Source organism: Streptopelia decaocto, assembly GCF_964273445.1.
Source record: "Streptopelia decaocto genome assembly, chromosome: 1".
Taxonomy (NCBI): domain Eukaryota; kingdom Metazoa; phylum Chordata; class Aves; order Columbiformes; family Columbidae; genus Streptopelia; species Streptopelia decaocto.
In genome coordinates, this window is record NC_138663.1 from 185,938,430 (window position 1) to 185,964,347 (window position 25,918).

The window sequence follows — 25,918 nt, forward strand, 5'->3', positions numbered from 1 at the left end:
AGAGCCTGACTCCATCCTTGTGACACTCACCCTTTACATATGTATAAACATTAATGAGGTCACCCCTCAGTCTCCTCTTCTCTGAGCTCAAGAGACCCAGCTCCCTCAGCCTTTCCTCATAAGGAATGCTCCACTCCATCATCTTTGTGGCTCAGTCAAAGCAGTTTCCACAATGCGCTGCTGCCTGGGAGTCACGCAACAAAAATCTACAAATATCCTTACGGCCCCCCTGAGACACGAAGACACCTATTCAGATCATCCCACCGGCATTTAACCTTTGGCCTGCAGAGTTACCCAGGTACTTTAATACCACAGAACCCCACAGACACCTCGCCCCGGTTCACGCCCCCCCGCCCGCTGCCGCCGCCCCGCCTGCCCCGCCTCTCAGCGCCCAACTGCTCCTCCCGGCGCCAGCGGGGCCCGCCGGCCGCCCGCGAAGGGGCGGGGCATAGGGGCCCGCCCTCCCGTCTCTATGGCGACGCCGCCAGGCCCTTCACGCCCTCCACCTAACCCACCTCGTCGCCATGGCGACTGCCCCGCCTCTTCCGGTAGCGATTCGGAAGCGGCGGGACGGAAGCGGCCGGGGGCGCCGCGGTGGGCTGAGGCGGGGGCGGATGAGCGGGCGGCGGGGGCTGCTGCGCGGGGGGCAGGGCCCTGCGGGAGGCCGGCAGGTAACGGCGCTTCGGCGGCACGGGTCTCTCCCGCCCGCGCCGGGGAGGGGGCGGTTGGTCGGGTGGCGGCGGCTCCGAGCGGACTGGGGCGGGCCGCGGGAGCTGGGGGCCTGGCCTGCGCCTTGCGGCGCGGCCTTGCGGTTTGGCTCGGTCCTTTACGGCAGACCGCTGCGGTCGGTGGCTCCGACCGGTCGCTCTCCGCCCTCGCAGGTAGGCCGGTGTCCGCGGAGGCGGCGGTAACCCCGGCGGGCGCCTGGCGGCGCTCAGTGGAGGTCGCAGCGGGCCTAGGCGGATCGGACTCCCCGTTCCCCGCAGGGCTGCACCTGCGCCTCGCTCGCAGCCGGGCCGGGGGCTGTGCGGCGTGCCTCTCCTGGGACCTGCCTGCGGCCTGAGCCGGGGCGTGCGCGGAGAGACAGCTCGGAGAGCAGCTGGCCCATAGAATGGCACGGAGGGACGCCCCCTGGGCCATCCCCTGCAAGCTGCTTTTTACCTACCGCCTTGCCGTCAGCTAGAAGCCAGCAGGTTCCAGCCTTGCAGGGAGCTTTAAGTCTTTGTGGGTTTTTTTTCCTACTGAAATCTGGAATATTGTGTCCAGTTCTGGGCCTCTCAGTTCAAGAAGGACAGGGAACTACTTGAGAGAGTCCAGTGCAGGGCAAGAAAGATGATTAAGGGAGTGGAGCATCTCCCTTATGAGGAAAGGCTGAGGGAGCTGGGTCTCTTGAGCTTGGAGGAGACTGAGGAGTGACCTCATTAATGTTTATAAATATGTAAAGGGTGAGTGTCACAAGGATGGAGTCAGGCTCTTCTCGGTGACAACCAATGATAGGACATGGGGCAATGGGTATAAACTGGAACACAGGAGGTTCCATTTAAATTTAAGAAGAAATTTCTTCATGGTGAGGGTGCCAGAACACTGGAACAGGCTGCCCAGGGAGGTTGTGGAGTCTCCTTCTCTGGAGACATTCAAAACCTGCCTGGACACATTCCTGTGTAACCTCCTCTAGGTGTTCCTGCTCTGGCAGGGGGATTGGACTAGATGATCTTTCGAGGTCCCTTCCGATCCCTAACATTCTGTGATTCTGTGAGAAATTGGTCCATGGTGAAGCAGCTGAGCAAGGTTTAGGCAGATGTGCGGTAGCAAGCATATGTCATTTGAAATCTAAGAAGGTATTTGCCAAAGCCATAGCTGATGTGGAATGTAGCTGTGACAGAAATATTTGCACAAATTAAAATTATGCCGGTTGGAATTACTTGTGAATGTTTCAAGTATAGTGAGGCACTGTAGTTTTCAAATGTGAAAGCAAAATTTATGTGAATTTTCACATCTCATCATTAGGAATGATACAAAAGACAGGATTTAAAGATTGGGGGTTTTGAGGATTTTTTTTTTCTTTCGCATGCAACTATCTAGCTGAAATTAAAAATAGAGTGGCATAGGGATGTAGTATCTGAGGGCAAGAACATTTAAGGAACGTGCTAGTGCTGTGCAAGTTTTATTCACTTTCTGTTTGACAGCCTACTGTGAGTCAGAATTAAACTAACATCTCAAAATAGAAGGCACCGCTAGTGACATTGTTGTCTGTTGAATAATACCTTCATAAAAGCAAAACAAAAAGCCCCAAATAGGGTATGCTGAACGTTCTGGCTGCTTGTCATTAAATGTTATAGCCTTCTGTGCATCTGTGGATGTGATGTTTAGGGTGTCCAGGTAGACTGCTGCAGTAGAGAAGAGTACTTGGCTGAATATTTTCAATCATATGCGTATCGTTGCTTTAATATTTAATATACTTAATGTAAAATTATTGTGCCAAGTAGTAGTAGTAGTCATTAGAAAAATAACTTCTGCACTTACACTGAATGGAATGTTTTTGTTTATACTTTTGGAGGAAAGGATACCATGCAAGTTAAATTTAAGTATAATTAGCCACTGAAAATGTTATATTTAAATATCATTAGGAAACTAAATAAGCATTATATTTTTGTCTTTTTTTTTTTCAGTACCCCAAGTGTGACCATAAAATATGATTCTTTGCCCACGGCACTAAACTTCTTAAGTACTTGTTTAGCCATTTGGTCACCTGGCTTCAGCTACAATGGTAAGTTATGATTCAGGTAATATATTTTCAGATCTTTTCCCTCTAGTCTGCTACCTGTCTGGCTGATGAAGAGAATGCCCTTAATGTTTCTCATTTGCTTAAAAAAATTATTTTGCTTGTCTCTTCTGAGTTCTGATATTTCTTTTTTTCAGGGATGTCTTCTTTCATAGCTTGTAAATACTTCTAAACAGTCACTGCCCAGTGCATCATAGGAATTATCATATAAACCTAGTGGTGTGTTTTCAGTCACGACCAGTGTTAGACAATTGAGTACAAAGTATAAATCCTGCCTCCACATAGTATTCTTCTATTTACAGGTGACAATATTGCTGTGGATTTTTACCTGTTGTCAAGCAGAGAGTGAACTGAGTGTCTAAAATCGTGCAGTTATCCACTAGACCTCTATAGAAAGCATGAGTATTTGATATGTTCATATATCTAAAATTTTAAGGTTCTGCAGTGACAGGTTCTAATGAGTAGTAGCACATCAAGTGGTTTGTTTGTTTTTTTTTTTTTTTCCCAAGAACAGGTAAGAAATTTTGCATTAGAGACACTATAGGTGAATGGCAAAAAGCCCAAGTATTTTTACTGTATATTTCTTTGTTGTTACTCTAGTATGCTTTTCTGCTCTGACTTCTGTTCTAATGTATGAAATAACATTAGTTCCTTGAGGATTGTGTAAAGGTATATGCTTTCAAAAACAGCTGACTGGGATGGGTTGAACTGAGAAAATAGCACTAATATAATAAATATAATATAAAGAAAGGAGTACCTCTTAGAAGTGTTTTTAATCGTTACTGAAGAATGAACAATTCTCCAAAACACTCTGTTTTTTGAGTAGTGGAGTCTAGATTTTCCACTTGCTATCTCTAATTGTTTTGGTTAATATTTATTATTATTGTTACTTCTGTTAGGTGTGATTTCTATTCCTACTTTTAATTTTTATTGCCTTTCATTGTTTTAACACTTTGTTATTCAGGCAAAATCTTGCAAGTGTAGGCATTTAGTAGTGGGATTAATTACTGTTGATGCAGTTATGTAAGATTTCAGTTGCTAAGTTTAGTATATGCCAAAGAATGTTTGAGCCCATCTTCTAACTATAAATTCATATCAGTAGTAATAGAGTTGTAATGGTTTTTATGTTTGAAGACGTTTAAACAGTTCATGTACTTTTTTTGAAAAAAAACCTTTGTCATTCTTGCAGCAACAAGCTTTAGAACTGGCATTGGATCGTGCAGAGGTAAGGAGTAGCTACATTTCTTGGTTGCACTTAATATTTTGGTCTCAGTCAAAAAATAACTGTTATATTTTTATATTCCGAAAAACTGTGGAGGAATATGTTAAATAAATATGTATGCACATCAATAATCACCTATATGTTTAACACTTGTTTTGCAAAATTCTCACTAAAATTCCTATGCTGAATATTTGTCTCTTACCTGTGTTGTACTGAGAACATCATCAGGTGCAATGATGATAGAATATGCAGGACTTCAGTTTTCCCCTTTCAAACAAGCAAAACCGTGTGCTGTGAAATAAGCAGAAATGTACAGTGGGAATCCAGAGACACCTGGCAGAAATATTTGGAAAAATCCTTTTTGTGTTTTTAAGGGTAGCCGAGTTAGAACGAAGAGGCAATTGCCTTAACACACGTTCTTTCGTGCTGGCATCTGGTACAATGGTGACCTTGAATCCTGTTATGGGAAATACATGTTTCTGTGAGGGAACCTCTCTGCATTGAAATTCTGAACTAAGCTGTTAATCAAAATACTGCAGACAAAAAATAGAGATTTGGAAAAAATCTTGTTAGAGTATAAGCTATATTTAACATTGGATTATATTTTTCTTCTTATTTTTTAATTCAAATATTTAATGTACATGAATTGTATTTATAATACAGAGCACTATAGAGAAAACTAGTGTAAATGCAGGAAACAAAGGAAAAACTAAACTTCCCAAAGTTGGTTATGTTGAGTACCTGATTTGTAAATATTGTCAGTACGCATGAACATGATTGTATCTTAGCATGTTATCTTTCTTATGTTACTGTCTTAACTGCTACAATACTGTTATTTACTACTGTAATAACAAAACATGAATGTAAAATCAAGACATTGTGTGCAACGCATGCCATAGCTATGAAATACTGTATTTAACGGCTAAATGGAGGTGAGTTCTTGCTGATGACTGTAACATACACCAGATCATGTTTAGTACTTTTTGAAACAGACGTGTACCATAACCATTATTTACTTTCCATGTCTATAGAACACTGTCTCATACTGATATAAGGTTGCACAGTAGCTAGAATTAAATTTATTTGTAATATATATGTTATTTTTTGTCTACTTTTCTCTTCTAGTATATCATTGAAAGTGCCCGTCAGAGACCTCCCAAAAGAAAATATTTATCCAGTGGAAGGTAGCAAGATTTTCAGTACTTAGCATTTAAATAGCATTTATTTGATTTAGTTTTGGTTACATTTAAACTTCTTTAATTTCAGAAAATCTGTATTTCAAAAACTCTATGATTTATATATAGAAGAATGTGAAAAAGAGCCTGAGATAAAGGTAAGTGGAAATCGCTGCAAAGCTTTTCATTATTTTCTGAACTTGCCTGTTGAGACAACATTTAGTTCCTTTGTTAAAAAAAAAGAGTAAGTTCTGGTTACTGTAGTAGTTCCCTAAAGCTAACACTATGGGATAAATGATTATTATGACTTCTGTGAATTAAACTGTATAATTTAACAGCATAATTTTAGTTCAGTTTGAAAACAAAACACACACACACACACCTGATAATCCCAAATCTGTTTTTAAAGTTTTAAGGGAGAATGCTGGCACAGGATTGTAAAGATTGTGCTCTTTAGATGCTTTTCTATACATGAAAAGAGAGAATTTCAAAAGAATGATGTAGAATGCAGAGTTTATTAGATAACAGTACTATTGAAATAACTGAGGGATATAATATGAATAGTAAGACCTAGACTGACTTGAGTGACCTGTTCATTCTGAGTTAATCCTGTGTTACTGCAGTCAGTTGTGGTCAAGTTCAGGACCAGCATCAATGCCACGTGCATTGTTGTCAGCATGGCATGACTGCCATGGAAGAAAGGTGGAAAATTTTTTTAGAAACTATGTCTTCCTGTAAATTCAGATTTGTTTCCTGGATAACTGATGAACTGCTAAGGTATTCTGTGACATTTTTTCATAATATTATCAAAGCAGCTCAAACAGGCTTCCTTAGCAGCAATAAATCTAAGGTGTAAAAGGCACAAGCTACTTTGCTAAATTGTGAGTATCAAATTTAATGTGAAGGACAAGTGTGGAATCTGCTTTATTGCTGCTTCCCAAGGGAGGAAAACTCCATGAGAAGACAAATGGGAATGAGATAGTAGTTACTGAACACCTGTAATTCTTTTTGGTGATTCCGATGTACTTGGTTTTATTTAGCATATGATGCTGATTTAAGTCAGAAACGTAAGTTGTTAAGCAAATTATAGACTTGGAAAGATTAAAACTTCAATAGTGAATGGGTAACAAGATATTTCAGCAGCAGGCAGAAGATCAGGCTTGTTATACTGGAATCTGGAAAAAAATAAGTAGCATTTCAACCCAACAGTTGTTGCTGAACTAGAAGGCACTCAGCAAAACTACCCAAATATAATAAAATTAAGGTAGTAAAGAAGGTTACAACATCACAGAAGATGAAGTGGATTACTGCTGATCTAGATTTGAATGAAAATTTAAGTTTTTCTTTATTGAAGAATTGGAAGCTTATTATGATAGAAAAAATTCTGTTTAGAATCCTTATTCACTGAACTAAGATGTGGGTAGTTAATAGGTGTCTTGGTGTTATGGTACCAATTGTAGTTACCGAAAGTGAGAAGCTCAGTGACCAAGGTGCAAAGGTTAGAAGATAATGCCATTGTGAAACTTCATCCATGGGCATAGAACTGCTTATTCATCTCTTAATTTGCATAATAAAACTGAAAAGGAAATAATATTCTGCCTAAAGTTTGGCCAATGACTTGGATGTAGCTCAAAGGTTTTAGTACACACAACTGTCAACTTTCTGTTTCAGTATTGTACCATTTTGATGGTGCAAGTTGTAATTATATTGTCCACTCAGCAGCAATTTTTAATTTGACACTGAACATTATTTTTCAGTCTTAACTTTCTCCGTTTATCTTAGCTCTTGTGATACTGCATCTGTCCCATGTTCCTATTTTCTACCCTGAAGCTTACTTGATCGCTCATATCCTTGTTCTTGGTGTTCGTAGGGAAGACCAGATTTTCCACAATAATTCACAAAGGAGTAATTAATTACTCATCCTCTATTAGCCCAGTCTACCCAGCTTCATTACTTCTTGACATCTCTTCTATTTGTGCATATGCGCACTAGAGAAGGAACTATCTGTGTTGAGGTGATTATCTAGAGCAATTTGTTTCATTTGTGCTCTCATGTGCAGCATTCCTGTACCTAAAAGTTGAGATAAATAAAAATAAAATAATTTTGGAAGCAGTCTTAAACATGAATGTTGAAACAGACCTGTGGGCTGGAAGGGTCTATGCTAAGCAGGTAAATCTGAGGAGCTCCACTAAAAAAAAAAAAAAAAAATAATAATCACACCTCAGTTGCCTGTTCTTAATTGGTGCCTTCTGACAGCTGCACATGGTAGCATCAGTGAGCAAGCATGAAAACATCCCACAGTAATGAGTTTCTGAACACTGTTCATGAAAGTCACTTGAGTTCCGTGTTGGACTAGTACAAAAATATGTACCTGCTACTTTGCTGTAGAAGTGCTTCTAGTACACTGGTAGCTGTTGGGAATAAGTAATTACAATACATGAATAAACCAAATGATGTCAGATAACAGTGAGGGGTTGTTTTGTTTTGGTAGGGTTTTTTTTTGTCCTTGATTAATCTCTAATAGTGATGGATGATATATAGAGTTGGATGTATTTGGAAACTGTATAAAACATGGTCTTGCATGCATCTTTCCATTCTTGAAGATATTATAACTAACTTGCATGGGTAAGGTGAGGAAGCAATTGACTGTAAGAGTGCTCTTTAAGGCTAACTTAGTTAGGGTGAAACAAGCAGACTTTGTTCAGAGCACAGTATTCCTGAAGTTTACCTTAGCTGTTACCTCTAAAACAAATGTTTTCTTGCCTACACCGCAGAGGCTGCATGGCCCTTGTCTTCATGAGCTGTATTAATACCAGTTTCTAAAGACTGACACGGCCTGTTATATCCTAGTACACTTAGTTATGAGTTGCAGTCTTCTCTCAGGATCTGATTTTGGTTCAGCAATGTCCTTAGGCTTCAGTTTATTCCTTGTATTTTTTGTAACCATAAAATGATACTGCTTCAAATTGTTTTATGGAGTTGGGCTTTATTTTTAACTCAATATATATACAAAGCTTCACTTTGCTTTTTCTGCTTCCTGAAAGAACAATGCTTAACATTGTTTATGAAGTTAATTTTCAAATAGTTAACAGTTCTATTGAAGGTGAGACAAAATTGTACCTTCCAAGGTGCATCTTCTGTGCATTCATAAAGTGATGCTGAGATTAATGAAACGTGTCCAAAGTAAAGGGAAAAACCTGAGATGGTTGTTTTAGATTTCCATTTCACAGAGATATGGTAAATAGTGAGAAGAGCTTTTTATGAAGGTGATCTGTTTATTTAATGTTTTTTTCACCAGCTTTTCAGTCATAAGGGTAAGTGCACTGTTGGAGGAGTAGGTATTAAAATTAACATTTCACTCATAGCCAAGGACGGAGGAATAACAAACATAGAATAAAATCACTGCTTCAGTCTTGTTCAGCAGGAATGCTCTATTTGCTCAGTGGCCGTCATCAGAAGTCACTGGAAGCAAAAGGAAGCAGCTGTGCTGTCTCTGTTCTTCCCAGCCACCAGGCAGCCCCTCCGGTGCATGTTCAAGAGGGAGGAGTCCCACTTTTCTGTGGGTGAAGTTGTAGAGGTTTGGGAGTTTTAGCTGATGTAATGGAGCAGAAAAACTGGCCTGGTTGCTTGGTATCTGAACTCTTGCAATATATTGGGAGTGAATGCTTAAGAAATGTCATATACCTCGGGCTGTTCCTTGGTCTTAATATCAGCTCTGAGCTACTATTTCTTCATAACCAGCTCAAGGAGAAAAATGTATTTTGTAGTAATAAAAAATGTTCATGCTTAGTGAAATGTAGCCTTACCTGCTTATTGAAATGTTTGTACTTAAAATGCTAATTTCCTGCAATGTCTTAGGGAGACTTTCTATTTTAAAATATGCTTAGAATATGTCATAAGTTCAGATTATATTAATGCAGTGTCAAAAATATTCTTAGGCCTGTGTTATTGTCCTCTCCTCTTTCCTTTACTTATTTTCCCCCTTCAACCTCCTAACGCCCAAAAATGAAACAAGAAAAAAACAAAAACAAACACACCAAAACAAAAACAACAAAAAAACCCAACAACCAACGAAACAAAAAACCCACCAAAATAGAAAACAAAACCAAAAACAATTTCAGGAAATACATACAGGGCAATGCAATTCAGAAAACTTCAAGATGCTGTAATTCAATATTTTAATCCTGGAAAGAAACAGCTGCTTCTGTTAGGAATATTTGAAAGTACCAAATATTTTGTTGTTGTTATCGAGCAATGTATAGTGTATAAATGATGCTTATAGAAATTATATAAATAGTGCACTGTAGATCTACAACATTTTAGCATAGAGTCATTCTGGCTAACTGTTCTCTATGGATTTATAATTCAATTTTTTTTTTTCATTTAAATGTGTGGGGTTTTTTTAAATCTGTGTATATAAGTATGTATAATGCATAGTGAATATACTCTGCTCCATGCAGTCCATCTAAATTTAACTGAGCTTGTTCAGCTATATACTTCAAGAGTAATCTAAATAGTATTCTAGCAATTGTTTTTATTGCTACTGATTACTTGACAGTATTATGTTCATAAGCAATGTTTACTTTTAAAGCAGAAGCTGAGGCGAAATGTGAATTTACTTGAGAAGTTGGTTATGCAGGAGACGTTGTCATGTCTGGTAGTGAACCTCTACCCAGGAAACGAGGGTTATTCACTTATGCTCAGGGGAAAAAATGGTTCAGGTAATATTTTTGCTATTTATTTTTAAAAATACTCAGAATTCTCTATAAATAGTTAGAATGTGTTGTTGTTTACATTAACTGTTTCACTTCTAACATAAGTCTTTGTGGGGAGAAAAAAACCCTCCAACTGTAACTGAACTGAAAATTTGCATAAAGCTGTGAGTTGCTCAGATGCTGCAGGATAAATCAGTAGATATAAGCCTTTGTGATAACCTGCTGTTCTTTTATTTCCCTTTAGATTCCCAAGTTGCTTATCTGAGTTTCTTGCTTCAGGCTCCTTTTGTCAAATTGTTTCTTTTACTGCTGCTTAAATCTAGGTCTGACCAAAGGTATCCGTGTTCGAGTTAAATTGCATCTTTGTGCCACTGGTACTGTGACGTGCAATAAGAGCATACAGTGTATCAGCAGGGTGCAAAAATTTAATCCCACTGAGCTATAAAGGCATGTTGCCTTTTGGCACAATAATAGCAAAATCAAGCTCTGGAAACAAAAGGATGTACAAAATTAGTACTATGCAAAAACATTGCATGTTTGGATAGGTTTCTGCCAGCCCTGCTTTTTCCTGTGGCAAGCTTGTTTTAGATTTCACATTGTTAAAGTTTGAAGTTGGAAAGCAAAAGAAATGCAACATGTTTTGTTTAAATTCAGATTCTGAGACCATTCGACTGCCTTATGAGGAAGGAGAGCTGCTTGAATATTTGGATGCAGAGGAGCTACCACCTATTTTGGTTGATCTTTTAGAAAAATCTCAGGTTTGGAAGTTTTGTTTTTGAAAAGAACTTAACATTTTGTACGCAGATAGACCTTGATTTTTTATTTTTTTTTTTTAATGCTTCACATAGGTGATTCCAACCAAAAGATGTAAAACATTTGTGCATGTGGAACTGTAATATTTAATGGCACAAATAAATATTTTATTGATACATAGGAAAAAAAATACTGGGGAGAAATGCATGGATGGATGGAAGAGAGATTGCTACAGTTAAGGCCGTCAAACAACTTCAAATCTGTGCTCTAGAAAAATATCCTTTGTTCTTTGTCATTATGAAATATTTGACATGGGAATTTCTTAAAACTACATTGCTGGCATATGGGAACATTGCATTTGAAGCTTGTATTTTACATATGTCTAGGTATGTAGTAAAGAGTTTGTCAAAATTAGTGATCAGTTTTATTCACAGTATCGGTGAATATTATATGATGTATAACAAACTTCTTTTTGGAGGCAGGGACTGAGTCAGATGGGTAAATATTTGTTTATTTACAAGTTGAGTGATTTCTTTGTACGTTTCACCTAGGTGAATATTTTTCATTGTGGATGTGTCATAGCAGAAATACGTGACTATAGGCAGTCTGGTAACATGAAATCTCCAACGTACCAAAGCAAGCACATTCTTTTGCGTCCTACAATGCAGGTAAAAAGTGGTTTAAGTCATCCCTCACCGTTACGGTAGTTCCTAGAGTGGATATGAACTCTTACTGAATGTATGTTAAGAAATCTTATTATTTACCTTGAAAGGTAATTACCATTATGTCTTCTTCCTCAGACTTTAATTTGTGATGTGCATTCTATAACAAGTGACAACCACAAATGGACACAGGTGAGTTAGCAGTTAGTTTAATACTTTACAGTGATGTAGTAAATAGACAATAAAAAACATAGAGTATTTATTTCTTTATTTGTTTAATAAAATCTAATAAACAAAACTGATTATGTTTTTGATTAATTCAAACTGTCAGTGATGTGCATAGTGCTGGATGGGACATGGTCCAGGGAGCTACCAGATTAACTTGTTAATAGCCTCTTCCCACAACATGTCATAAAAATACCATAGCATTTGCTAAAAGTTTTGTAGAATGAGACCTTAATTTTTGGTAACGGAGACTGAAAGTATTGGAGTTACTCTAACTAGCTGATCTTACATCATTCAACATACATCCCCAGAACAGCAGTTGGAGTCTAATGACACAGTTGCTTTTCTAGCATAATTTTGCTGTTGATACTGTGACAGTATAGAGAATCCTAAGTAACTACAGTTGTACAGTTATAGTTAGTTAAATGCTGACCAATGTGGTGTACTCTATGTGCTCATTTTTATTGCAGAGCCACAGTCATGCTCAAAACTTTGTAATACAAAGTCCCAGGTAGATCCATCTTTATGGCACTGATTGCCAGTCCATCAGTATAAATCACTGACAGAAAATGTATTTCATTGCCACTAGTACTGTGTTTAAAACAACGAAAACATAGAAACAAACAAAAAAAATCATGCCCTGTACTTTTCAGAAAGATTTATTTTCCTGTTGGAAACCCCACCCAAAGCTCTGTAACCCCTAATAATGGTTAGTGGTAACTTAACTGTTGAATATATCCTTTTGTTGACTATCTACACATAGTTATTTTTTTAAGATAATATGCACATATACATAGGTATATAGTGTAAAAGTCTTCATATTTTGATATTTATTAATAGCTGTGTATGTTGCAGGAGGACAAACTCCTACTTGAGAGCCAGCTTATTTTGGCAACAGCAGAGCCTTTGTGTCTTGATCCTTCAATAGCAGTGACCTGTACTACAAACAGACTCCTATACAACAAGCAGAAGATGAATACTCGCCCCATGAAACGGTAGTTTTCAGTGTGAAGCGTCATGAGACTTTCTTTGAAACATTATTAAGTGTTTCAAAGAAAAGTATAAGCAATGCTTTATGTGAAGATTTTGTTTCTCATATGCAGTGCTCAAAGTAATATCTACTTAAATATTACAAATATGAGAAACAGGAAATTATATCTTATTTTTAAGTGCTCAATATTGTACTGTATTTCAATTACTAGTATATACTGTAGGCTAAAGAGAAGTATAGCCATATTAGAGTCTTAGAAAACTTGGAAATAATGTGGGATGAACTATAAACAAAACATTGATATTGTTTTACTTTTGTGCATGGTTATTCTCTTTTTTCCACATTTGTTCTACTAAAAGAGTTGCATTCACTTTATAGAATTTAAATGTACCAATGGCCTGTCAGAATTACTGAAGTATTTAGAACTAGATTTGCATTGAAATACTATGCTAACGTACAATCCCTGGTAATGCCTAAACAAGGGTAAATAGTGAAATTGATCAAGTTGTCCTTAAAATTAGAACTTGGTGCTCAGCAAACTTTCCTCTAGAAAGATAGGTGAAGTTGTTAAATGCATGTCCAGAAGAACGTTAATGTACCAATGGGTTTGGCAGGAGACAAAGACTGGAGGATAGTTACTGTGTTTGTAACTTTATAGTTGCATATGCAGCACACAGGTCTTTTGACAGAACTGAAATCTATGATAATATACAAATATTTTAAGCTTGTCAACTTTTCAGTTAGTTACTGGTTTTGACAATGTGCTTCAACTACACATTTCAAAAATAAGCCCATTCTTAGTGCTGAAACACATTAACAGAATACTGGTATTTTTTGAAAAAAAAAATGAAATTAACTGTGCTATATGAGTAGCAATTTTTAATTAATATTTCAAAACCCGTCTTTTAATCTCAATATAAGTAGCATTTCCCTGCATATTTTTGTGTTTGTACACAGGTGGTGGTGAATTTCATTTTGATGTTTTCACAAGCTTATCTGTCATTTTACTGTAGGTGCTTCAAAAGGTACTCAAGGTCGTCTCTGAACAGACAGCAGGAAGTTACTCACTATTCAACTCCACCTCAGCTCAGACTACTTGACTACTTACAGAAAAGAAAGGAAAGGAAAGGAGCCCAGCAGTATGACCTCAAAATTTCTAAAGCTGGAAATGTAAGTGTTCTGAGACATAGGTGGGTATACTTCTAACTATTTATTTAAAACATTTAACAGATTAATATTCTGTTTTCATCTTCCAGTGTGTAGACATGTGGAAACAGAACCCTTGCTACTTGACTGCACCTGCTGAAGTGGATGTAAGTCCAGTTTTTACCATTAACAATTGCCAGCAATTTTATTGGACATTGTATTGTATGAAGAAGTGACTAAAGAGTATCCACTATCAAAGAATGAGCTTTTAAATGTTACAGTCACCCCCACTTTTTAATGATTTTTCTGTACTGTAAGGAATAAACACAAGCTAAACCACATTGGAATATATTGCAGTTGTAACATCATTATTTTGATGAGATAAACCGTGCAAACACACCTTTAGTATTGTTCGTCTGTGGGTTCAGTGAGCACATCTATTTGAAGTTGTCTGATAATATACAAAATAGAAAAAGAAGTGAGGTAAGAAAATTATTTAAAACTGAGTCACTTCTCAACTTGGTGGGAATTCATCTTTTATGACATGTTATGATACTATGGGACATAATATATCCCATAGTTCCGTTTTTGTTGTTGTTTTTTTTTTTTTAATATACAAGAATTCTAGTTGGAAAATTTTTGATTACTCCATGTGCATTCTTCTCTCAGTAACATTCACATTCTTGGTTTCTGGCACTGCCAAAACACATACTGCTAGGATACAGAAAGGACTCAGTAGACTAGACAAGACTGTAGCTTTGGACTTAGTAGGGCTGGCAAGAGTGCGCATTACATGTGAAATGATGCTCTAAGTTTGTACAAACCTTCTCTCCCTTTGCACTTCAGCAGTGTTGTACCTGACCTAATCCAGAGTCTTTAGGAGCTGCTGGTATTGTGAAATTTCTTAACCATTCTACATTGCAGGCAGTGATTTCAGTCTGTAGTCTTAAGCCATGTTTCACACTTTTTTAAAGTTTAATATAGCAAATATGGTGTAACGGAATAAATACAAAGTTCTGAAGGGTTCTTTGGTTCACTTTTTCTAAACACAAAGTGGGGACGCTGTACAAAGTATCAAGCTATCCTTGTCTGTTTCTTGCGCTTACTTTTAAAGATTATCATGTTAGCCAATGTTAAAAACAAGAAACTCTGCTATATTGACTTTACCTCTGACCCAATATGACTACTTTTCATCCTTTTCTGATATCTCCATTTTCTTTAAGGTGGAAAAATATGCCAAAGTGGAAAAGTCTATCAAGCCTGATGACTCGCAACCAACTGTCTGGCCAGCACACGTAAGTAGTTTAGACCTTTGGCCAAATTTCTCTGCCTCTAGTTAAAATGCCTCTTACTTCAACAAAATCTACTACTGTGAGAATAATCTTCCCTCTCCCAAATTAATTAATCTTCCATGTGTTATATAGACACAGAAAGATTACCACAGACACTTGTAACTTCATACAGTGCAGCATACATCTGATCAGTCTTTTAATTTCTTCAGGTTTTCCAGAAATGCAAGAAAAAGCAGCTTTAATTTCCCAAGTAACATCTGCTGTTGCTGTATAGAAAGCATAAGAAGTTACAGAGAGCAGTACTCTGCTAAACAATTTGCCTTCTTCACTCACATACTCAAAGATTGATGGAAAAGAGCTGCTGTTAAAATCAAAATGTTAAAATTGGAAAGAGCTTAAGTAATATTAAATACCTCTTACAAAAAACTCTTTGTGCAATGTTTAAGTTGAACCTTAAGATCTTTGGCACAAATTACATGATTTGATAGAAGTAGTCATTTAATATAATTAGCCATATATCAATTCATAACATCCTGCCTCTGAAATTACAAAGAATTAATCTTTATTAAGAGCATCTATCATTATGTCCTCATAGTTTCTTATTATCGAAGAGTAATACTTTCCCATAGGATTTAATCTTTGTCTCCAACATCTTACTGGGAACATTTTTTTGCTTTGTCATCATTTATATAAAACTTTCTGTACATTTACCCAGTCTGCCTTTCTGTATCTAACATGATTGTTTACCATTTGCAATATTTTTGTATTTTTAAGAGAGGACAAATTCTTTTTTCCTCTCATCCCTTTAGATAACTTCTTCTCAAATCACTTTTGGTTTAGATAATGCACCCCTTCTTACAAAGTTTCTTACTATATTGTATGGAATGGGCATATTTTACTAGATGTTTCTTTTATCACTTGTTAAGACTTATTTGGTTATTTTTTTCTGTCTTTCTAGGAAATAAAAGATGATTATGTGTTTGAATGTGAAGTTGGTAACCAGCTTCAAAAAACAAAACTGACCATTTTTCAGTCACTTGGCAATCCCTTGTACTATGGTAAAATTCAGACACTCAAAGGCGATGAGGAAAATGACAACCTGTTAACTCCATCACAGTAAGTTGCATATCCTTTTAATCTGTGCTATGGTCTGATAGATGAAGGAAGACAGACATTACCTATCATTTTCAGTCATAAAAACACTCTAGAGCTAGAGATCTGACTTAAGAGCCTTGTTTGAAAAATTCAGCTAATGAACTTAAAATTAAAAAAAAAAAAAAAAAAGCAACCCTTATATCTTAAATGTATTTTTGTGTTAAATCTGCCTGCTCTTTTACATTAAAGATTAAAAAAAGCCCGCACATCAGGTTGGGGGGAAACACACAAAAAAATCAGACACGCTGTGAGACATCAGCATTCTTTTTCAGTCTCACTCAGTTTTTATTGTCAAAATTTGCCTGATGCTATGAAGACATGAGAATTCATTATATTATGTCTAGCCTTATGCAAAGAAATTTAGGGTAAAGAATTGATTAAGAAAAACATGAGCTCCTAAGAAGCTTTATCAGTTTTAATTGTTTTGAATCTTCTCTTGCTGGCTGCAGTTCTATAAGGATCATCTATTCTTGGATCTTTTTGTGGTGTGTACCACATTCTTAGTATGGAGGAACCTGTGCAGCAGAATAGACCCTGTAAATTTCAGTAAGGCAAGGAGCAGTGAGCCTCAGAAAACTAACTTGAGTTCTTTTGATGAAAGATATTTTTATTGCCTAGTATATCGTTCCTATCTTATTTTTTTAATTAAAATCTTAAAATCTTCTGAGTACTTCGGATGTTTTATCCCTAGACTGAGCTATTTACTGTTTGTTTCCATACTGTTGTGGTTTAACCCCAGCTGGCAACTAAGCACCACATAACAGCCCATTCATTCCCACCCACCCCATTGGGATGGGGGAGAGAATTGCGAGAGTAAAAGTGAGAAGACTCATGGGTCGAGACAAAGGCAGTTTAATAATTAAAGCAAAAGCCACATGCAACAAGCAAAGCAAACCAATGGATTCATTCACTTCTTCCCACGGGCAGGCAGGTGTTCAGCCATCTCCAGGACAGCAGGGCTCCAGCACACATAACGGTTTCTTGGGAAGACAAACACCATCATTCCGAATGTCCCCCTTTTTCTTCTTCTTCCCCCAGCTTTATATACTGAGCATGACACCATATGGTGTGGAATTCCCTCTGGTCAGTTGGGATCAGCTGTCCCACCTGTGTCCCTTCACAGCTTCTTGTGCACCCCCAGCCCACTCACTGGTGGGGTGGGGTGAGAAGCAGAAAAGGTCTTGACTCTTTGTAAGGCTGCTCGGTGATAACTAAAACATCACTGTGATATCAACACTGTTCAACTGTTTCTGGAACAAATCCAAAACAGAGCCCCATAGGAGCTACTAGGAAGAAAACTGACTCTATCCCAGCTGCAGCCAGCACACATACTTAGTACTGATCTTCGTGGAATAGCAGCAGTGCTACCTTACATTTGTACAATAAGGCTGGGGGTTAAAAGGATTTATAGGTAGTCAGATGCCTGGTGTTTTTTTGGGTAATCACTGCTCAAGTCCATTATTTTTAAGACATTACAGGTTGAAGTTCAACAAAATTTGGATGCTTCTTCATTAGAAAATTACGTCATGTGAAGTAAAAGGTGCAGAAGACATTTTTGTTGTTTTGCTGTAAAATAAAACTGTTTTTTTTTTCTTTGAGATAGATAAACATAAAAGGTCTGTAGTGTTTTTAAAAAATGGCTGAAGTAATAAGCGTGCAAGCCATACATATTATGCAGAAAAGAGATGCTTATTTAGGAGTTCTGAAAAATCATGAGGAATCAGAATTTGTGCAAGTGAAAACAAACAACAGAAACTAAATGTTTGTTGAAATATTACAGGTAGATGTTTTTCACATATCAACAGGACACTTAATCTATATTTCAGTGTGAACATATTGATGTGTTGATTTGTGTATAACTTTTCCCTTGTACTTTTAGCAGTAGCAATTCCATAGCAGTTGTTCACTTCAATTTTTTGAAAGTATAAAATGCATAACTTCCACGTTCTGCCTTTTGTTTTGCAGGCAGCTTACTCCTAAGGGAGTATTAGGCCATGTGTGTATATTGTACATATAGTTATGAAACCAAGTTTGTATTTCAAGTATTATTTAATACCCAATCCATTAAATGAATACAGTGTCTCCTGTATTTTCAGCAGGTTTGAAAAAAAGAGCAGCATTGACATTTGTTTTAAGTTCTGTGATTATAAAAGCATGTTATTTTAGTCGAACTCATGACTGAAAATGTATTATACATTTTATGTTTCAGGTTCCTTATTGGTTCGAAGACTGATGCGGAAAGGTAAATTAATATACTGTGTAGAAACATTTGGCTTAATGCCAAATAATTAATTTTGTTCCTTTTAACCATTATGGCTGCTGATGTTGTGGTTATGGAAACAGATGCAGAACAGATGAGGAAAATAAGAATTAATCATCATAACAAGAAATAGGATGGAGTGTGCAGTTTCTATATTTGACAAGCAAGGAAGAACAGAGGAAAGTGAATATGTGAACACACCTTGTTACGTAAATTTCAAGCATGTTGTCACAGTTACTTGCACCATTATTCTTGATTACATAGGTCAAGATGACATGCTCTCAGAACCTTAGCATTACATTTGGTATGGTAAATAAACAATCATGGAAATAATTCATTTGAACTTTAGGTATAATCTAGGATTTCTGTGTATACAACTTATTTTTGTGTGTTGTGCATTACTTTATTCTGCTTTCTTAGAGAAGCAAGCAATAAAACAGTTTTCCAGTATAAGTTGTAGAATGATTATGAGTAGCAATTCCGGGATAACTCAGTCAGCAAAATAAGCATGTCTTCAAATGTTTGTTAGTTTGCATCACATTACAGATACACATTTGTGCAAATGAGCACAGAACCTTTGCAACGCAATCTCTGTCAAAGCCAGTTGTGGTTTTGTGCCTTCCTAGGAGACCTCGAGGTGATGGGCATGCCACAGCTCTTACCCTCCTACACCCCCTTCTTATGTGCTTGGCAGTGAGACAAATCCTTGATTTAGTCAAAAATCAATAACAACCTTATTTGTTTTAATAGATAATTTTGATCAAGGAACTCTTCACTCCTGTTTCTTCTGCCTCCTTTATGCTGACAGAGACTTGCTGTTTTGCTGTGAGCTGAACTGGGGGATTGATTGGCTGAAAACTAAACCAACCATAATACAGGGGTCCAGTTTTAACTGGGCTTGCTTTCCTGATCATGTTTACCACTGGATTGCACAATTCCTTCAATCAGAATAAGCAGTTGGGTTTCAGGGACAGGGACAAGAAGAAGCAGGAGAGGAGGAAGGAGGGCAGGACCACTTTTTTGACTACATGTCATTTTTATTACTCTGATTCCACTGTCATTTTAAGGCAATCTGAAATCTAATTCCTGAAAAAAGTACATTGCACACTTTCCTCTGCCATGTATCTTGTGACCCTTGATTTTGTCTGCATTAGTCATGTAGCAGCATATTGAGTCAGTGCTATACCAAAATAAAGTGTCAATCATTGCATTTAGTTGTAAACTACTGGAAATATTCCAGCAATTTCTCATTGAGGTTCAGTCTGCCAGAGTATAAGCAGCAACAGGTCTTCAGCTTCTTTTTTCAAGTCTGCAAGGTCGCTTTGTATATTCTGCTCACATCTATGAAACAGTAACCCCTCAATTTAGTTCTCTCAAAATAGGAGACGTGTACTATTCAGTATGGTAGAACAGTATTTTCAGCTTGTTTGCCCGATGCTATTGGTGCTTTGAATTCCTGGATACATCACTACTCTTTAGTCTCTTAGAGTAAGACCTGGCTGTCCTGCTACTCAAAGAGGAATGATCACTTCTGATGTGATGATAACTGGTTCTTGGATGTACGTTTAGTATGGACCACTTAGTTCGTCCCTTGCTTTCAGAGTCCTCATCTGACATAGACCTCAAATCAAAGGAGAGTTGACTGTTCCACAGGGAGCATAAGCGAAGGACACAGCTTTATAGAATATTCTGGACCCATATGAAGGGAATGGGATCCCCATTGACTGACATCCCAAAGAGCTGCAGTTGCTTTTGGAAAGGGAACTGTTCTGTCTAGTCTTTTACATATTCCTCCAAAAGACTGTTGCTTAAACTTGTTTCTTAAAAACACCTGTATTTTGCATTAGAAAAAGACAGTGATTAAAAGAAAAGTTAAAATGGAAGAAAATGAACAAAAGAGCCCAGGAACATAAAGTAGAGTGATATATAGAGATATACATTTGTTTTATATATGTGCATCTCTAGATAGATATATACTTACATAATATATACTTCTGTATAAAATAAATAAATATGACTATGTAACATATACAATTATGTGTTTACATATATGTATCTACTTTAGAAGTTCAGTGTTGTTTATCTTTTTATGCCTTCATTGTTTGTTTCAGAGTGGTGAACCAGTATCAGGAGTTAGTACAAAATGAAGCTAAATGTCCTGTGAAAATGTTTCATAATTCAGGTGGATCAGTCAATCTTAGTCATCTTTCTCCAGGGAAGGAAATGGAAGTGAGTTCATCAAGCCATACATTTATTCTCACTTGATTATTGAATTATTAGAATAATTTTTGCTATCCATATTTAAAAGTAAACCTAAATTTTTTATTCTGAATGAATTCTTGAATGCTTTATTTTCATAATCATTCAGAGTGAGTGTATTGGAAAAGTTAGAGGAAAGCACTTTATTTTCTGTGTTCAAATGTTGTCTTTTAGCCATGTTGTTTTGTTTGGTGTTTTGTTGTTCTAGGGGATTTTAGCTCCAGGTTTTGCTCAGATGAAGGTTCAGATGAACCTTTCACAGAGCAGTATAGTAAAATGCAGCTGTGCATTTAATTTTACAGGTCAGCAAACACAGAAGCAGATGCTGTAGCTGAACTTTTACCTTTAGAAATCATTAGAATTATTTTCTCTATAGTTTGAAGATTAAAACTAAAAAAAAAAAAAAAAAAAGAAAAAACCACAAAAGAAAACAAAAAACAAACCCTGCAACAACAAAAAAAGCACCCTACACTTCAAAGTGCATATGTCTGTCTGCACACATTCTGTAGTAATTCGTACATTCCCAAATTCTCATGCCTGCTGGTATTGCCTTGTTTTTTACTCGCTGCCTCTGACTTTCTTTTCTCTAGTAGAGAACTGTATTTAGGCTCCAAGTAGTAAATTAATTTGGTATCCATTAGGCTGTTTCCTTTGCTACATCTTTCCCCTAAATACCTACTTTTAAACTGCAACAACATTGCTCTGAAAGAGGTTGGTCTTGGTGGCAGCCAGAAGAAAAACATGCAGAGGACAGCAGTTGCAGAAAGGAGTATGAGTGATTCTGTGTGTGTGTGTAGGCATACAGACATATGCATGCATATGTGTATATATTATATGTCTAAATCTGAAAATCATAGAATAACCTGGGGGAAAGGATACTTCTGGAAGTTGTCTTGTCTGGCTGTCCGAGCCCCCAGTGTAAGCTGGACCAAAGTTACCAGAGTTACTCTACTTAATGACCTAATCCTCTTTTGAATGCCGCATTAGTCTTTATTTTCAGAATGAACAAAGCAGTTTTTAATAGTATAAGAGAAAGGTAATCCTCAGAATTTTTCTCAAACATTTATTTTTTATAAGCGAGCTATTAGAAACATGCAGAGGAAGTATCTCTTATTACTGAGAATGAGTGGAAACTAAGCCATCCAAAAAGATTGATTCTGCACAATGGTGGATGCTCTGATTTGTTAGCCTGTGCACATCTAATTTAGGCTCCAACACTGAAATTTGATTTGTTGAGACTTGATTTGTTGAAACTTGATTTGTTGAGAACCTCATTTTCTATGGTTTCAGCAGTTTTTGAACTCTAGGTAAAAATATATAGACTTGTAACTGTAAATGTTCCACTGTGGAGTCTCTTGATGGTGTCAGCTGTTGGAATTACGGATTCAAGATCTGTTGTGCATGATTGAGAACTCCAGATTTGATTAGCTAAAGGTAACTTATGTTCAAACCATCTGATAAGTAGGCTGTAAGAACAAAGAGAAAGGGAGCACCTTTCTTCTAAAAGATTAGTGAAGTTCTGATCCCACTGAAGTCAATGCAATGGGTCAGTGGGATTTGCCTGAAACTACTTAAATTCCTACTCCCAGAATCAGGAAATCTGATCCTGTTCTCTGAATCCTTATTGGTTGGAAATGGCAGATGTATACAGATGGTGAATGAATGAAATTATGTTATTTTTCAAGTAAGACCGAATTGTGCTTTTATTTAAAATGCATCTTTCACTGTTGCATTTATGAGAAGTTACGAAGAAGGATTTCAAAACTGCAGAGAAGAGTGAAACTCCTTTTTTTTTTTTTTCTGGCTTTAAATTTTACTGGCACTTTCAAGCTGCTTCTTGGTGGTAAGCATTTTATCTAAAAGGAGTCCGCCATAGGCTATGTTTTTAAAATAAATACAAATCTGAAATGTTTGAAGGGAATTTTGTCATGTTTTTGAGAAGTCTAGTAAAAAATTAATTGGGTTGTCTTTTCTGTTCAAATATGCAGAAGCTCACATTATTGCTGTGGTAGCGTTAATTTCTCTTTCCTCCTAGCAGCCAGAAAGTATATCAGGCTCTGTTCAGTCTTCAGTGTTGGGGAAAGGTGTAAAACACCGACCTCCTCCCATCAAATTACCTTCAAGTTCTGGAAGTAGCTCTTCAGGTAATTATTTATGGACTTGGGTATCTCCTTTCTATGTGTTCTGGCTATTGTAAAATGACATGATATTCCTCTAGTAAAGATCTAATTTAAAAAAAATAAATAATCTTCTCTGTGAAAAGAGCATCATTTTGTTGATTTCTGATTCTATTGTTCACAAAATTGTATCCTAACAAATATTTGAGTTAACCTGTACTCAGACAACAATGATGTATTTTAATTCTGTTATTTCAGGTAATATTTTCAGTGCACAACAGTCAAGTGGCCATCTAAAATCTCCGACTCCACCTCCTCCTCCTTCTAAGCCTCCTGGTCTTTCTCGGAAACAATCTATGGATCTTAATCAAGTTGGCATGCTCTCTCCAGCTGCCATGTCTCCTGCGAGCTCTTCACAAAGTGAGTCACGACCTAAATTCTCCATTAAATCTTAGGCTTTTGCATAAATGCTTCCTGAGATAGACTTCTTAACCTGTGGAATGATGAAACTTAAGTGTACAGTGTATCCTAAATTGTATAAGTTGTGCAGCTTTAGGCAGGTTTCTTGTTCACTGTATGTATTTTATGTTTATTGTAACTGTGTTCGTTTTTTCTGTATATATGTATGCACCCTCTGTGTATACGTTTTAATACATTTTATGAAATTAGTATGATCTCGTCATTTATGAAAGGCTGATAGACGATGTGATGAGATAAAACTCCAAAGTGTAGATTTTTTTTTTTTCATCTGGTGTAAAAACAGTATGTTAGATCAGTTTCTGGTTTTTTAAATGTTATAGGAACTGGTGCAGTTGTATCTCTATGTATGTGTATAATCTGATCAGTCCCAAGGTGGTGATACAATAAACGATAAGATGATTTTTTAAAACACTCCTACACTGTTTTACAAATCATTGCTGATTGCAAGTGTGGTGGTGATGCTGGTGATGATAGCACCATATTCTCAGGTGTTAAAATGTAAATTTCAATATTAAGTGACATCCTAGCTTAAGTATTTTCATTAACACTGACAGGATCATTGTAATAATAGCTAGAGATCGTAAACATTTTTTTTTAATTTATATGCTTCTTGAGACATTTCGTGAACAGATTTGTACAAAGAGAAATAGTTAGCTGCAGTTTTTCAGTTTTTTAATAATTGTAGACTGCACATTCCAGTGTCCTGCACAGTATTATAATACACTTTTTGCATTAAATAATTTTAAATCTGGATAGCTCAAAAGGTGTAACTTTTCTGCCTTCTTGTTTTGCACAAAGAAAAAAAGAAAGCTTATAAAAGTTATCTTCAAACCTATTCATCTTGGTTTTTTGTTAGCATTATGAGTTGTGTAAATCTGCCACACACAGTTGTAAGGCTCTGGTCACAACAGCTGGAGATTCACATTTACTTCCTTTCTTTCTGCAGGACATGAAAGCCAAAAAAGAACAGAAAACAAAAACACACCTCAAGCTTTTTGGGGTTCTTGTTTTGTTTTCTATTGATAAACTGTGCTTACTGCATCCACAGCAAATACAGTTATACATGCTACATTTAAGCAGAAGGAATTACACAGCAACTTTTAGAGATGCAGTATTATCCTCTGGTTCTTAAATACTAAAAAAAATTTTTGTTTTATCAAAATTAGGCAAATGGGAGTTTAGCTATGTGACAAAATTTAGATCAACCCCATGATCATTGAAATAGTACATGTTCTTTGTTGAATCTGTTGTTTTCCATGATATGTTTTTAACACGATGCTATTGTGCAGACAGTGCATATAGACTATATGTTTAACATTTTAGGACAAAAACAGTAGGTTAAAATTGTCACTAAGAAATTGTTTTATTTCATTTTAAGTATTTCTGAAGGAGTTATGACTTAACATACGATAAATGATTGAAGGGCTTAATGGAGGATACAGATGGATGGATGGCTTAAGGAGCTAAGCATGGAGAATGGGTTTTCTTTGCGGTTATGCTGCATCCTTAACGAGTGCGTGCTGCAACGCTCGTGTCGTGTAGGAATTAACACTTGCAGTCTAAGAAATGGAACAAATTGTCAGTGCTAAATACAACTCCATTAACCTTATTCTACAAAAAGGACTGGCCTTTTATAACAAACTAGCACTTTCTATTTTTCTCAATGAGCAGGGTCTGGAACTCCTAAACCATCTACTCCTACTCCAACCAACACCCCTTCATCGACCCCACACCCTCCTGATGCTCAGAGCTCAACTCCTATTACCCCTTCTGCCACCCCTACTCCCCAAGATTCAGGCTTCACCCCTCAGCCCACTTTGTTAACCCCATTTGCTCAGCAGCAAATGTCTCTGAGCCAGGCACTGCCTGTAATGACCATTCCTCTTTCCACCATGGTAACATCCATTACTACAGGAACAACCTCCACCCAGGTCATGGCAAACCCTGCAGGACTTAACTTCATCAATGTAGTGGGCTCTGTGTGGTAAGTTGTTATGATGGGTTCTTAATTTGCCCTGAGCGGGTTGGTGGTTGGGACAGTGGGGTGAGGAGGGTTGGAATGGTACAGAACTGTCCAGCATCCATTAGGATAGATATTTTTCAGGATCTGCAGCATAAAAATATCATTCACTTTGTAATTATGAAGCCAAGAGCCACTAGAAACTATTTGTATTTCTCAAATATAAGGCACCTATTGTCAGAATACTGAAGAGGTCTGTTAAGAAAATCGTGCTTTCAGCTTTTTGGATGCACATAGCTGAATTTCATAAGGCTTAACCTCAGTTTAAGTGGTTTCTACTGTTTTGGCCTTTAAGTTTGGAAACTTTAATTGGAGAGGAGGTGGACTATCTTATGCAGACCACTCTAAATGAAAAATGGAGATTTGATATTGAAGTGCCTATGCAAAATACAAGAAAATGACAAATTTGTTTTCTAACAATCAAATATTAAGGTTAAAATTCTTTAATTTTTAAACTCATTTTGTGGTTTAAAAATAATGCTGTTGCCAAGAATAGATTTTCATGGTAAAATGTGAACTGCTTTTTAAACTGAATGAAATTCTGTGATCAGTGTAAGATGATCAGTGTAAGACACACAGTGTGCTTCAGTGCAGGTATTGGACACTTGTGTTCAGGAGTTCATCATTATTGATCAATTGGAGAGACCTTTCATAGGGCAAAAAG

General features: G+C 37.0%; 1 protein-coding gene across 8 annotated transcripts in view; it reads left to right on the forward strand.

Annotated features, from left to right (window-relative positions):
* The first annotated feature begins 572 nt into the window (after nucleotides 1–572).
* The window catches only part of SUPT20H (SPT20 homolog, SAGA complex component), a 31,966-nt gene continuing 6,620 nt past the window's right edge, over nucleotides 573–25,918 (forward strand). For 2 of the 8 annotated variants that reach the window (XM_082046612.1, XM_082046615.1), the window contains exons 1-19: nucleotides 573–671; nucleotides 2,670–2,767; nucleotides 3,972–4,007; nucleotides 5,130–5,188; nucleotides 5,271–5,337; nucleotides 9,771–9,900; nucleotides 10,549–10,652; nucleotides 11,199–11,315; nucleotides 11,448–11,501; nucleotides 12,390–12,529; nucleotides 13,539–13,695; nucleotides 13,782–13,838; nucleotides 14,895–14,966; nucleotides 15,922–16,079; nucleotides 18,328–18,360; nucleotides 20,490–20,607; nucleotides 22,673–22,781; nucleotides 23,013–23,174; nucleotides 24,906–25,218. In XM_082046612.1, the coding sequence (XP_081902738.1) occupies nucleotides 2,765–2,767; nucleotides 3,972–4,007; nucleotides 5,130–5,188; nucleotides 5,271–5,337; nucleotides 9,771–9,900; nucleotides 10,549–10,652; nucleotides 11,199–11,315; nucleotides 11,448–11,501; nucleotides 12,390–12,529; nucleotides 13,539–13,695; nucleotides 13,782–13,838; nucleotides 14,895–14,966; nucleotides 15,922–16,079; nucleotides 18,328–18,360; nucleotides 20,490–20,607; nucleotides 22,673–22,781; nucleotides 23,013–23,174; nucleotides 24,906–25,218 (1,889 nt within the window). In that variant the 5' untranslated portion in view covers nucleotides 573–671; nucleotides 2,670–2,764. The remainder of the gene's footprint in view (nucleotides 672–2,669; nucleotides 2,768–3,971; nucleotides 4,008–5,129; nucleotides 5,189–5,270; nucleotides 5,338–9,770; nucleotides 9,901–10,548; nucleotides 10,653–11,198; nucleotides 11,316–11,447; nucleotides 11,502–12,389; nucleotides 12,530–13,538; nucleotides 13,696–13,781; nucleotides 13,839–14,894; nucleotides 14,967–15,921; nucleotides 16,080–18,327; nucleotides 18,361–20,489; nucleotides 20,608–22,672; nucleotides 22,782–23,012; nucleotides 23,175–24,905; nucleotides 25,219–25,918) is intronic. The other 6 variants (XM_082046619.1, XM_082046617.1, XM_082046616.1 and 3 more) reach the window with 5 other exon arrangements.